Consider the following 14,621-nt stretch of genomic DNA (forward strand, 5'->3'; position numbering starts at 1 on the left):
CAGTGCCAGCATCCCATATGGGTGCCAGTTCAAGTCCCAGCAGCTCCACTTCTGATCCAGCTCTCTGCTATGGCCTAGGAAAGCAGCAGCAGATGGCCAAAGTCCTTGGGCCCCTGCACCCACGTTGAGGACCCAGAAGAAGCTCCTGGCTCCAGGCTTTGGATTGGCCCTGCTCCAGCCATTGTAGTCATTTGGTGAGTAAACCAGAGGATGGGAGATCTCTCTCTCTCTCCTCTCTCTCTCTCTTTCCCTGTGTGTGTGTGTATGTGTGTGTGCACACGCACACACACCTCTCTGCCTTTCAAATAATAAATCTTTTAAAAAAATTTTTTAAAAAGAATACTGTAAATTAGACTCATAGGCCAGTGTTGTGGCATAACGGATAAAGCCTCCACCTTTGACACCAGCATCCCATATGAGCTCCGGTTCAAGTTCTGGCTGCTCCAGTTCCGATCAGCTCTCTGCAAATGGTCTGGGAAAAGCAGCTCCACACGGCCTGCCTCCATGTGGGGACCTGGATGGAGCTCCTGGCTCCTGGCTTCTGCCTGGCCTGGTTATAGCCATTGAAGCCATCTGGGAGTGAACCAGCAGATGGAAGATTCTGTCTCCTCCTGCTCCTGCAATTCTGACTTTCAAAAAATAAGTAATCCATTTTTTAAAAAATTAGACCCACATCTCACACAGTATACCATAATAAATTTTGGATTAACTGTTTTACTATTTAAAGAAATATTAAAAGAAATCAAATAAGCAAATAGTTGTATATTCTTTGCATGCTGCCTAAACAAGACACCAAAGATAGACTCCTAAAGAAAGATCAATAGGTCTTAGTGAATTTTTAAAACAACTACCATACACAAAATGGAAATGCAACGAAATAGGGATGATAGTGAGAAATATTTAGGGAATACTGAAGTTGAAGAGTAATTATTAGAGTGAATAGGAAACTACCTAAAAGGTGTACACAGTAACAAGCTATATAAATCATAAAATCAGAGAACGCTCTGAAGCTATAAAGCATGACATTTTGAAAGTCTAATTAAATGATGGGAAAAACTGCAAAGAGGTATAGGATGTGTCTCACTATGAAAAGAATTATAACACAGGAAGGAGGATACCCAGCAGACTCATAGAATGGCAGATGTCCTAAACGGCACTCTGGCCTCAGAATCAGCCCATAAGGCATTCAGATCTGGCTAAAGAGCCCATGAGAGTTTCCGGCATGGAAAGCCAAGACACTGTGGAAAAAAAAAAAAAAAAAAACAACTAAATGAAAGATCTCTGGGAGTGAGATCCCAGTGGAAAGAATGGGCAATCAAAGAAGGAGGTACTTTTCTCTGAAGGGAGGAGAGAACTTCCACTTTGACTATGACCTTGTCTAAATAAGATCGGAATTGGTGAACTCAAAAGGCTTCCATAGCCTTGGCAACTCATGACAGAGCCTAGGTGATTGCTGACGCCATAAACAAGAGTGTCAATTTGTTAAGTCAACAACAGGAGTCACTGTGCACTTACTCCTCATGTAGGATCTCTGTCCTTGATGTGTTGTACTATGTGGATTAATGCTATAACTAATACTCAAACAGTGTTTTACACTTTGTGTTTCTGTGTGGGTGCAAACTGTTGAAATCTTTACTTAATATATACTAAATTGATCTTCTGTATATAAAGAGAATTGAAAATGAATCTTGACGTGAATGGAATGGGAGAGGAGGCGGGAGATGGGAGGGTTGCAGGTGGGAGGGAAGTTATGGAGGGGGGAAGGCACTGTAATCCATAAGCTGTAGTTTGGAAATTTATGTTTATTAAATAAAAGTTTAAAAGATAATTATAATCTCTAATCCGTGGGAATTTATATTTATGCATGTTTTCTGAATTTTCTATTATAACATGAATTGCTTTTAAACAAAACAATAAATTTCTATTCTTAATAAATCAATTTACTAGAAAATAGCTTCATTCTCTCAATATGCTGTGGTTGATATAACATAACTTTACTTAGTATAGTACCATCCAATAGATTCTAAGGGTTTGCCTATTGTTCCACAGTAGTCAATACCTAGAACTTAGTATTGGGGCCGGTGCTCTGGTTTATCGGTAAAGCTGTCACCTGCGATGCCCAGCATCCCATATGGGCACTGGTTCGAATCCCAGCTGCTCCACTTCTCATCCAGCTCCCTGCTAATGCTCCTGGGAAAGCAGCAAAAAAGACAACTGAATTGCTTGAGCCCCTACACCCACATGGGAGACTCAGAAGAAGCTTCTGGCTCCTGACTTCAGTCTGACCCAGCCCTGGCCATTGCGGCTATTTGGGGAGTTAACCGGTAGATGGAAGATACCTCTCTCTCTCTCTCTCTCTCTCTCTCTTTCTCTCCCTCTCTCTGTAACTCTGACTTTCAAATTAAAAAAAAATCAAATCTTAAAAAAAAAAAAGAAAGAAAAACAAGAATAGGCACCAGCGTTGTAGCACAGAAAGCTAAGCCTCTGCCTCTGGTGCTGGCATCTTATATGGGTGCTGGTTTGAGTCCCAGCTGCTCCACTTCTGATCCAGCCCTCTGCTATGGCCTGAGAAAACAGTGGAAGACGGCCCAAGTGCTTGGACCCTAGCACCCGTGTGGGAGACCTAGAAGAAGCTCCTGACTCCTGGCTTCAGTCTGGCCCAGCTCTGGCTTTTTTGGCTACTTGGGGAGTGAACCAGCAGATGGAAGACCTCTCTCTCTCTCTTCTTCTCTCTGTCTATATCTCTACCTCTCAAATAAATAAATAACATTTTTAAAAAATTTAGTATTTCCTCTGCTTTGTGAATCTAGGCCTTTGCTTTAAAAATCCCAATGTACATCACACAGACCATTTGAACACACCTCCCCGAGAATCTCATTAATACCAAGCAACTGCAAAGAATAAATATAAATTCATTCGACATCAAGAGGACCTCAGAACGTGTTAGAAACAAGCGTAAAAAGCAAGCAGGGAAACAGAAAAACTAGCTGCTCAAAAATAAAACCCATTTAGAGTTTATTTGAAATTAAAAAGATTTACTCCCAAAGTAGAACAGAGGCTCCTTTACTATTTACAGAGGCCAGCATAGAGAAGTTTACTTTTGGCGGCGCTGTGGCTTAACAGGCTAATCCTCCGCCTTGCAGTGCCGGCGCACCGGGTTCTAGTCCCGGTCGGGGCACCGGATTCTATCCCTGTTGCCCCTCTTCCAAGCCAGCTCTCTGCTGTGGCCAGGAAGTGCAGTGGAGGATGGCCCAAGTGCTTGGGCCCTGCACCCGCATGGGAGACCAGGAAAAGCACCTGGCTCCTGGCTTCAGATCAGCGCGGTGCACCGGCCACAGCGCGCCGGCCGTGGTGGCCACTGGAGGGTGAACCAATGGCAAAGGAAGACCTTTCTCTCTGTCTCTCTCTCTCACTGTCCACTCTGCCTGTCAAAAAAAAAAAAAAAAAAAAAAAAGACTGATGCTGTGTCAGGCAGCAGAGACGGAGGTGGAAGCTGCAGTCCCCTGATCACAGAGACTGGGTAGGATCGTGCATGTGCTTGAATGACCCAGGCCAGAGGTGGCCACAGCAGAGAGTGCCGCAGTGCGGAGGCAGAAGTGAGGGGTCAGAAAGGGTCTCTCAGGAAAAGATCCCTTTGAACAGGATTTTCCTCAGGGCGAAGGCAGAGGCGGCACAAAAGAGCGGGACACTGAGGACGCTAGGAAATGATGGAGAAACTAGCTGGCTGGGGTCAGATCCCGGTGCGTCTGACAGCTGCCACGTATGACCACATGGAGAATGGGAAACCGCTACAGGCTCCTGTCGTTTGAAGCCAGGGAGTGACAGGTTCCAATCGCTCCTTTGATGATATCACTCTGCACGGGAGGAGCTCACTGGAACCCTGGAATTGCGTGGGGAGGGAGCGGTGGGAGCCTGGGTGGTCTCAAAGCATCCCAGGATTGAGAAGAAGGGGTCCTGAGCTAAAGAAGTCCTGATGGGGAGAAGGAGGAAGGGTGGGCTTGGAGCCAGGTCTGGGAAGCACAGTCAGGCGTGAGACTGAAGCAACGAGAGAGGTGAATAATTATTCCACACTCACACTGGACAGCTCGCTAGATGCTAGTATCTCTAAATCGGGACAAGCAGGACACACTGTGCTGAAAGACACGGAGGTTCAGGCTTGCTGATCTCTACACAGATTACATGATGTCAGCTTTGCCTTCCGTGACCTCTGCCTCGTCTTCCATTAACCCCACCGCCATCCTCTTACCTTTAGGAATTAGTCTCCCACAGTCAAGTACAATCACATGATTGTAATACATAATATTCAATAGAAGGCACATTTCCCTCCTCTCTCTGCCATGAATTTTATCTAGAATAATGGCCACCCTGTCGGAGACTACATTTGCTAGTTTTTCTTGCAGCTAAGAGCTTCTGGACAACTGTGTGTTAACTGGAGTGGCAAACCTTGAAGAATCAGCTGCATGCCGCCTTCTCCCTCTTCCTCCCTGCTTATGGAATAGAAGGCAGATGTAGTAACAGCGGCCCACCTCCCTTTAACCTGAAGAATGGCGGAAGCCCACAATAGAAGGAGTGGCAACACACTGGAAACATGATCAATCTAACCCCAGTCCATCTACCAGCTTGGACTTTCATGTGAGGGAGACCAAACCAAGAGCTACCTGATTGCTTATTCCTCCAGTAATGCCACCCAACACGGCCCCAGAGGGGTACGCAGAAGCCTCAGACTAGAACCGGGTTCTTTGCTGGATTGTTTTCCATACGGAAGCTGAGAGAGAACATGTTCTTTCTACTGAGGTCACCGCAGGTAGACCAATGAAAGCTTTTGGCTACCTGAGGTCACTGTTCTTACCACATGGAAGAAGCCTGTCTTCAAAAAGAAAGTACAATGCCAACAATGCAGATGATGCAATGGGAGGAAATATCCTGAAAACATCTGAGCCTCCGGTCCAGCTGACACTAGGCCACTTCCGTCCCTGCTCTTCCCAGATGCAACAAACCCAGAAAGCCTTCCTGTGGAACAACCTAATTTAATGTAGGTATCAGTGGTAACAGGGAGAGTCCTAATTCTGAGAAGGGATCAATGGGACGCTTGATGGAGATGGTAACTAGATTAGACACACACAGGTTTAGAAACCAGCAAAGAGGGATAAGATTCAGAAAAGATGCTAGGGTCAGATTAAGTTGTTGCTGTTATTAAAGACTTAAAAAATAGTCATGGTTCTAGAGTCGTCAACCAACATTTAAATTCACTTAGGTAAGAATTACTGAGACAATTCTCTCAAACACCAACACACCTGAAAGATTTGCAAAGGAAATAAGATTTCAGTTTTCCTCATTTTTTCTACTAGCTAAGCGTAAGGGAAGAAGCACATATCTACAAGGAGCTGAACCAAAACCATTTTTCAGAAATGCAAAGGGTTAGTTTTTCTATAACTCCTAAAGCTAAGACTGTGGATTCTGCATTCATTAACAAAAGATCCTTTAAAAGTAAAAAGTTCTTTCCTTTAGTCCTAATTCTACTTACAGAATCATAAATATGAAGTAGGAGAGATCGTCTATCATTCATTCATTTGTTCAGCAAAGTTATTAAGGTTCTCCTGAATACCAGGCGCTTCTCTAAGTTCTCAGGATACAAAAACAGCCAGAGTCCCTAACTTTCTGAAGTCTTTAGCAGCTGACAGACTATACCAAATAAACAAGCCAGGCAATTGCAGCATTACAAGTGCTATAAGGAAATAAACTCAAGTGGCAAGGTGCTCCTTTAGAATAGATGGTCATGGAGGGCCTCACCAAGGAGGCAACATTTGAGCTGAGAAGCAAAACAGTCCAGACCTGGCCAGCTGCATCAGTAACTTTTTTTTCCATTCCTTTCTTCCAGTACTTACAAATTCTCTGAGCTACTCTTCAGTTTCACTTCACTATTCAAAGATAGCCTGTTCTCATACACCCTTCACCGAATATAAACAAAATGCAAAACAGAATACAAGCAAGCAATGAAGCTACCTGCCACATGGACGTTTGACTCCCCTACTCATCAGAGCTCTATCCTGAAATTGTCTGGTTCCCTCCTCCAATCCAAAACCCAAAGATATGAACACCTGCCAAATTCTTTAATCACATTCAAAGAAAATCCTTTTTGGAAAACACATTTTGTCCATAAATTTCTGGGAGAAGTTGTGAGTATCAACTTGTAAGTGTGGAAGATTCTTTGCTGTGATTCTCATTCTCTGTTGAGAAACACTGGTCTTATTTTTAGAGTAAAGGTGAACTCTGGAGATTGCTATTAATATATTCTAAGTTACAACCACAAGATAATTAGAAGGCCCATTCTGGTACTTGCGTTGTGGTGCAGCAGGTTAACCTGCCACCTGGGACGCTGCCATGCCATATGAGCACCGGCTGGAGTCCCAGCTGCTCTGCTTCCAATCCAGCTCCCTGCTAATGCACCTGGGGAAGCAGCCAAAGGTGCCCCAAGTGCTTGGACCCCTGCCACCCGTGCAAGAAAACTGAATGGAGTGCCAGGCTCCTGGCTTCAGCCTGGCTCAGCTCTGGCCATTGTGGCCATTTGGAGAGTGAACCAGCAGATGAAAAGTATTTCTCTAACTCTGCCTTTCAAATAATTCTTTAAAAAGGAAGGTGGCCCGTTTCAGTGAGGTTATGCACTGTCTTCTTTCTTCTGCTTTTTGAACTCAGGAGCTTAACAAAGGTTTCCTCTTCTGTCATTTTCCTCAAGTGATGATCATGCAAAAAAGCCATGCTCAAGTAGCTGATGGAAAGATTATCTTTCTTGGGGTTGTGAAGGATTGACAAGGTTTAAAGAGGTAAAAATAAGTTTCCAAAGAAAAGAGTAAGAAATGAAAAAATCAGCCACAGGTTCTCTCAACAAGGAATGCCCTACTAATATCAGTTATGCTCTAGGACTGTTGGTATGGGAATAGCAAACAGGTGAGGAGGAAAGAAAGTGATGCTGTGCATACACTGTGAATGTGTGTTCCTTACTGGGGTACAGCCATATGACAACTGTCACTTGTAACTGGATATGTGTGTGTGTGTGTAAGGAAGTAACTGGAATAGGAGAATTCGATACTCATACAAGGGTGCCCTCCATGGACAGAAAACAAGAAGAAATGTGTCCAGGTGGTCAGGAACACTGGTCCGCAAGTGAGGAGAGGGGCAGGCTTCATTTATCACAGGAACAAATACACTAATGAGCATTCACAGCAGTCCGTGTCCCAAGTTGGCCAGCAGCATGACTAACCAGCTGAACAACACCAGGGGTGTCCCTCGGACAGCGAGAGAGAATTCAACTTCATGGCCTAGGATGGCTTCATCTTTGGTACTTTCATTCCACATCAAGAGGCCACGATTAGCCATCTGTTAAACAGCCTTGCGTTATCAGAGGAGGCCAACGGTAACTTAAAAAAATAAAAGAAATCCATCCCACAAACCTAGAGGACTCTGGGATATACTAACAAAACCTACAGGGAGTACTGATGAGTATATTCCTTTATGTAGTGCCATATATAGTGGTTAGTGCTAGCAAAGAATACAGATTTGTGGACTATAACGTATTCAGTCCAGCTCTTGTCCAGTTTGAGTCGTCTTCTTCAGGTGGTCCACGCACACTATGTAGGAAGAACACACACCACCAAGCTGGCCAGCAGGCTGACTCAGGAAGGCACAGCTCACAGAAACTGAACAGATTCTTCCTCAGTAGATGGGATTTGTGTGTCAGGGAGAGGGAGGGAAGTCTCCAAACACTGTTTTAATTATTACCCCACTCATTACAATCAGAAGATTACAGAGAATTGACACATCGTCACTGAACCTAGTTCAGATGTGCCATGGGCTTTTTCTGGTTGTATTTATGTAGGCTTTTTTCTAAATGACCTGGTAATTGTGGTATAATCATGAAGCAAAATGAGCAGCAACTGAAAACAAGTGGTGCGTGGCCAAACGGATTGGCTTAACCAAAAAACAATGTGATTACTTTTGTCTTTATTTATAACACACTCATCACCACAGCTCTGGAACCAGCTTTCTTTCCATAGACATAAACTAGGCTTAGCAAGATTAGGGCGATGTGTTTCACAACCCTTTTCTATTCATTAAAATGTATAAAACTTTGTAATTTGAATATTTGATAAACAAAAGATACAGGAGTTAAGAGAAATAACTGGATTTTATCATTGAGAATACACTAACAGGAAATTTAAAATAAAAATTAAAAAACCTAAAAAATTAAGAGACAGGAATGCCAAATTTGATGGAGTTACTCTTCTACCATATCTTGTAGGTTAAGAATCAGCATTACTTAAATAGCTTAAGTCTTCTGAATTACTTAAGTCAGTTCTCACCCACCCCCTCAACACACAAACCCTTGTTTTTTATGTTGCGGAACATTTATATAGAATTCATTTCTCCTGAGGCACAGATTAATCTAATATATTTCTTCCAAAAATCTTCCTTAGCCAAAATTCTACAGATCATTTTTCTTTTTTTTTTTTTTTCCTTCTCTCTTGTGTTCTTTCCTTTCCTCTCTTTTTTTGGTAAAGATTTATTAATTTATTTGAAAGTCAGAAAGAGCAAGAGAGATACCTCAACCAAATGACTACAACAGCCAGGGCTGGGTCAGACCAAAGCCAGGAGCCAGGAGCTCCATCCTGCTCTCCACATGAATGGCAGGGACCCAAGCACTCCGGCCATCTTCCACTGCCTTCCCAAGCACATCAGCAGGGAGCTGGATAGGAAGCAGAGCAGCTAGGACTCAAGGTATCACTGTGACATGGGACGTCAATGTTGCAAGTGGCACCTTAACCTCTGAGCCACAACACCGGCTCCTCTTACAGATATTTTTTAAGTAACTTCTATTGCAGCTGGTTTTCAAAACCAGTTTCTACCTGCATTCCGTGTTGAAAAATTATCCAGTTCCCTGGTTAGGTAAAATTAATACACTATAAATTTTTACCTACATTATAAATGTGGTTATATTAGGAGGCAGTGCACTGGAGTCCCACAGGACAAAAACCAAGGACACATGTTCTTCCCTCGTTTTCCAATCTGTAGTTTCAGGGCAGCATCAGCAGTGGTTGTTATTAGGGCACTGCATGAGAATGTGGAGTCTCCAAGATAGTTATGTACATATCCATAAACTACACAAACATACAAATGCATATATGCGTATGTTCATCAACACACACATATATGAGGACGGCTTTAATGGAAAATGTGTATTGTGAAAAAAAATGCATGGGTTTCAAGGTTTCTTTGCATCAAAATAAATCTTTCAATTCTATCTCCTCCCAACTTCCTGAAGTACCCCAGTGTATGCATTCCTGAGTCCTACCATCTAAGTAACTGCTTCAGAGCAGGCCCTGGCCTTGGCAGTGTTTCGAGTTCTGGAGTTCTGGAGTTCTGTGGTTCTGTGGTTCTGTGGTTCTGTGGTCCTGTAGTTCTGTGGTTCTGTGGCAGTCACCCTTTAAACTGGGATTTCTGAAGAGTGGTCCTTAACCTCCTTTCAGTCCCTTACAAAGTCTTCCGTGGACCACAGTGAAGTGAGAAACAAGGAAGGCCAGACTTACTCCGTTCTTATTTTACAAATTACTGTCCTTCTCTTCACTCTTCCCCATTTTTCTTGTGAAAATAGTCTCCTGCTTGTTAAATAACGTCGTAGTAGAGATCTTTAACACAACAACTTGGCAAAATAAAAAGTTGGCTCTCTTTCTATCCGTTTTGAAACTTTACCAATTTATGAAATTCAGAAGTCTGGAAAAGCTCTTCCTTTAGATGATTTAAAGCAAGAAATGTATCAGAATGACTCAGTCAGTGGTACAGAGAGCACATTGGCACCATCTTTCAAAATTAGGAAATGTAATTATGCTCTGACTCAGGAATCATCTGAAATTCTCTCTCTGCAAGCCTCCTGCCTGTTAACTCCATTCTCCACTGCTTCGCATGGTCTTCCACCTAGCCAGTACCAGATTCACCTTTATTGTTTTGATCAGTTTGACTTTTAAGTATTGCTCAACAGACCTCCCTCTGGCTAAGTTGCATTTTCTAAATAAGTTCCCCAATACAAATTATTCTTTTTTTTTTTTTTTTAATTTGACAGGTAGAGTTATAGATAGTGAGAAGGAAACAGAGAGAAAGGTCTTCCTTCCATTGGTTCACTCCCAAAATGGTTGCTATGGCCGGTGCTGTGCCGATCCAAAGCCAGGAGCCAGGTGCTTCTTCCTGGTCTCCCATGCGGGTGCAGGGGCCCAAGCACTTGGCCATCCTCCACTGCCTTCTCGGGCCACAGCAGAGAGCTGGACTGGAAGAGGAGCAACCAGGACTAGAACTTGGCACCCTATATGGGATGCTGGTGCTGCAGGCAGAGGATTAACCAAGTGAGCCACGGCGTCGGCCCCTCAATACAAATTATTCTATAAACTCCTTAATCACATAATTTCCCTTATTCACCTGAATTATCAAAGGAATAATTTCTGTCTTTTTTGTTTTGTTTGTTTAGAAAAAGGTAATATGTTTCCCAGTGAAACTGTAAAGAACCATAGAAAATCACAAAGGAAAAAAATTAAAATAAATCATAATTCCATCTACTGGATATAATCATCATTAATATTCCAGTCATATTCAGCAAGCACAGGAATCATACAATATATAACTATCACTTAATGCTCCTTCAAATTAGGATTTTTTAATGTTTCCACAGTATATTAAAGGATATTATAATTTATTTAACCACCTCCTTGCCTCAATTTTTCTTAAACAAGAAAAGCTTTAACATCTGTATCTCTTACTTATTCCTCGGCACAGAAAAAATAAATAAGTAAAAGTAAACAAAAAGAAACCAAACACATGCCCAAACTTGAAAGGTCATAATAGCTCCACCACTTTAGATACACAGTATAATATTTTCCTGGTTAAATATTGTATTTAAGTGTTGTTACGCTCTATATTCTTCATGATGTTTTTTGTAATTGTCATTCATGGGAAGCTTCCTAGGAGTTGGGTAGGCTGAGATTTATATTAACTTAATGTTTTAAAAACATGATTGCATAAAACAAAAGCCATTTAGGTAATGCAACAAACCAGCAATCCTAGATTCATATATTACAACATTAAAAACATGTGAATTTTAATTTACCTTGAGCAAATTTGACACAGTGATTGAAGAGAAACACCAGGCATATAGGTTAAGGCAGCATTATAACACAACAAAAGGAATGTCAACACTTCAAACCTAAAGGCAAACCAAAAGAATAAGAAGAGATCTTTAGAATGCTAAGAAGTCAACCACAATAGGCAGGAGGGTGACCACAGGGGAGACATACGTTATAGAACAGACCTGCACAACGTAAGGATCCCAATAATGGTAAGAAGCTAAAAAGGAAAAAGACTTTCCAAGGAACAGCCATGCAAACTTATCTTTAAAATTCAATGTTCCAGATGACATACGGAGCAAAGCACAGTGACAAATCTAGATGTGTATTTCTCTTGCATAAGATGACTCACTATTCAGATAAGTTGCCATATATAACTGATTAAACAATATTATAAATCTACAGAAATCACTTTTTAAAGTCAATCCCAATGGTATACCTATTCTGTGCTGTCAGCATCTCCCTTTGAGGATGAGGTCCACTGTACACAACTTTGGACAAACCGTGCTGGGAGAGTGCACTTTCAGTCAGGGCCATGGACCCAATGCTGGAAGGCTGCAGAAAAGACATTTGAACAAAGGGGGAAAAGCTATTCCATTGAAAATATGATATTTTCAGTACATACACCACTAAGAATGACTACCATGAACATGACATACACTAAAAATATTCAGACTAACTACCGAATTTTCTGCTCAAAAAGAAATAAATAATTTAAAACCAAACCACAAAGGATAAATAGGAAGTGATTTCAAAAAATTCTGCTGTGGAAATACACAATTGCTATATACAAAAACAATCTGATTAGACTTATCTCTCAGGGGCTGAGAAAACAGACTACTTTCAACGGATCTTTTACTATCAAATTTTAATTCAGAGTTTAATGATTTTGATTATTCATTTTATTTTGGAAACAGTAAATACTTTGGTGCTTTATACTTTTTAAGGTACTAATAAATTCAGCAATTTTGTTTGCCTCGATAACTAACCCCCAATTTAAGGTAATATCAAACCTTAGGACTAGTAAACTTACTTTGATAAAATGTCACTTACTTCATGATACACAGATGGTTTGGATAAAGATGGAATCGTAAAACTCAATACTTTGCTATGTCCCTGTTTGTCAACTATTTCCTACAAAAGTGAAAGAAAATATCTTGACATATTTACCTTTTTTACACATCAATTCATTTTGTTAGTCTAAATTTTTAAAAAAAGACCTGAGTAGAAAGGAATTTTAAAGTCAATTATAATCTTAAACCATGAGACTCTGTTATCAATTATTCATAAATAGCAATAGTTAAAATGCATATCCTCTTACTTTTAAAATATAAGTAACAAATAGCTTTGAGAATGGCTGAGACACAGATACAATGTCTTAATAAACATTGATCTTTCTAATAAAGCCAGTTACATTTTCTAAATCAATTAAGGATATAAATATGAATGGATCTTAAATTTATTTTCTATTTTTAAAACTATAAACTATAAGTATCTAGAGCATCATACTAACTGATATATAAACTCTATTAGTATTGAAAATTCTAAGTAATGCAAATCCTAAATCAATGGTGCAAACCCTGGAGATGATCCACATTTTAGGGAACTATGCTGAATATTAGATGAGGTTTTTTCTAAACTTTTTGTGAAGGTCAGAAACATCATTTATAAGTAGTATATTTTAAGTTAAAAATTTAAAACACAACATCGTATTTTTTGGGTACCTCCTTAAAAGAACTGAAATCATTTGATTTCTAGTCTTCAATCAATCCATAAGGGTTTATTTACATAATTATATGCATGCCTGTAGAGTCTCTAACCACATACAGTCTTTTTCTTTTTTTGAGAGAGAATGAACTATGAGTCATTTGAATATGAAAAACAAACATAGGCTTTACCCCCAAAAAAAAAAAGTGGCAAAGGTTATGGATTGGATTTTGCTAAAAAGCACTGTGTTAACTACATTAAATACAAACCAAATTGTAAACCCCTAAGAGAAGAGCTTCGATGCATCCGCTGCTGTGCACGTTTCTGCTGGCTGAAACTGCGAGGTAGCACCAAATCAGTTCTGGGAGAAACTGCAGGGTGAACCGAAGCAACTGTTCCTCCCCACTGCGATAGAACTCAAAGAGCTGGTGACAGACAGGTTCTAGCAACTGGAAGGAAAATGAAACGCATTTGAATGACATTGTTATATGAAATGTAAAAGGTTTTTCTGGATTGGTGACTAATGGAATATATAAGTATTTTAATTTTTTTTTTGAAGCAAAGCTATTCATGACTAAGCTATTCAGTAAACTTTTGGAACCTTGGGGGAAGGGCAAACAGTGCAACACAAGTATGAAGGCAGAGTGTAAACTTCAAGACCATCTTTAACTGTTAGATAGTATAGGTATGAAAACCATGTCTTTTTAACTTCTGAAAATAGCTAAGTTGTCAGAAATTTCTTCCTTAATATCCATCACTGCTGGTTAAATACATGACAATATAGAAATGGCTTGCCATGGGGTCAAGGAAACTAGGAAGTCACTGCCACATCTCCCTTCCGAGCTGTCTCTGACAGCAGTGACTAGCATGTATAGTAGCTGAATAATTACAGAGCCCCTGGGTTGAGATTCTGATTGTAACCATGGTTAATTGCCCCCCCCCCAGATAATCTAAATGTTCCTACAATTTTTTAAAAGATTTAGTTATTTACTTAAAAGTAAATTTATTTACACAGAGGTGAGGCAGAGAAAGAGAGAGAGAGGTCTTCCATCCGATGGTTCACTCACTCCCTAGTTGGCCGCAACGGCTGGAGCTGTGCCCATCCAGAAGCCAGGAGCCAGGAGCTTCTTCCCAGTCTCCCTCACAGGTGCAGGGGCCCAAGGACTTGGGCCATCTTCTACCACCTTCCCAGGCCATAGCAGAGAGCTGGATTGGAAGTGGAGCAGCCGGGTCTCGAACCAGGACCCACATGGGATGCAGGCACTGCAGGTGGTGGCCTTACCCGCTAAGCCACAGCGCCAGCCCCAATTTTGTTTTAAACATAATTTGGAGTCATCTGTAACCTTCTCCTTTCCCACCATACCCCCACCACTACTCAGTTACTAGAGCGGCTATATCTTCACAATAGACTGTCTTTTTTCAATTCAGAAAGGCAAGATAAAAGACACTCATAGATAATATTATTTTACAGTATACAGAACAATCACACACAAGTCAATATGTCACAAGATTCACAGGGTACTGATTTTTCAAGGAAACAATCCAGCTATTATATTTTCAATGAACTATACTTCACTAGTTTACATAATGGATTTAACTCATTTTACTAAACAGATTTTCTACTGCCAATAATTGAAATGAACAGAAACTAATTTAAAGTGGGTGTTTTGGTTTCAAATAATTTAAATATGTAAACTGAAAATTAAAGTCAACATTATTTAAATAAGATTTAACAAAAGTCACATTTCAGTA

The 14,621-nt window shown here is 40.7% G+C and overlaps 1 protein-coding gene across 3 annotated transcripts in view; it reads right to left on the reverse strand.

The window, feature by feature from the left end:
* The window catches only part of HYCC1 (hyccin PI4KA lipid kinase complex subunit 1), a 90,170-nt gene that overhangs the window by 26,536 nt on the left and 49,013 nt on the right, over positions 1–14,621 (reverse strand). For all 3 annotated transcript variants that reach the window (XM_062179257.1, XM_062179255.1, XM_062179258.1), the window contains exons 4-7: positions 13,139–13,318; positions 12,216–12,296; positions 11,602–11,717; positions 11,147–11,242 (exon numbers count right to left, since the gene is read on the reverse strand). In XM_062179257.1, the coding sequence (XP_062035241.1) occupies positions 11,147–11,242; positions 11,602–11,717; positions 12,216–12,296; positions 13,139–13,318 (473 nt within the window). The remainder of the gene's footprint in view (positions 1–11,146; positions 11,243–11,601; positions 11,718–12,215; positions 12,297–13,138; positions 13,319–14,621) is intronic.

Source organism: Lepus europaeus, chromosome 20 (genome assembly GCF_033115175.1).
Source record: "Lepus europaeus isolate LE1 chromosome 20, mLepTim1.pri, whole genome shotgun sequence".
In the NCBI taxonomy this organism is placed as follows: Eukaryota; Metazoa; Chordata; class Mammalia; order Lagomorpha; family Leporidae; genus Lepus; species Lepus europaeus.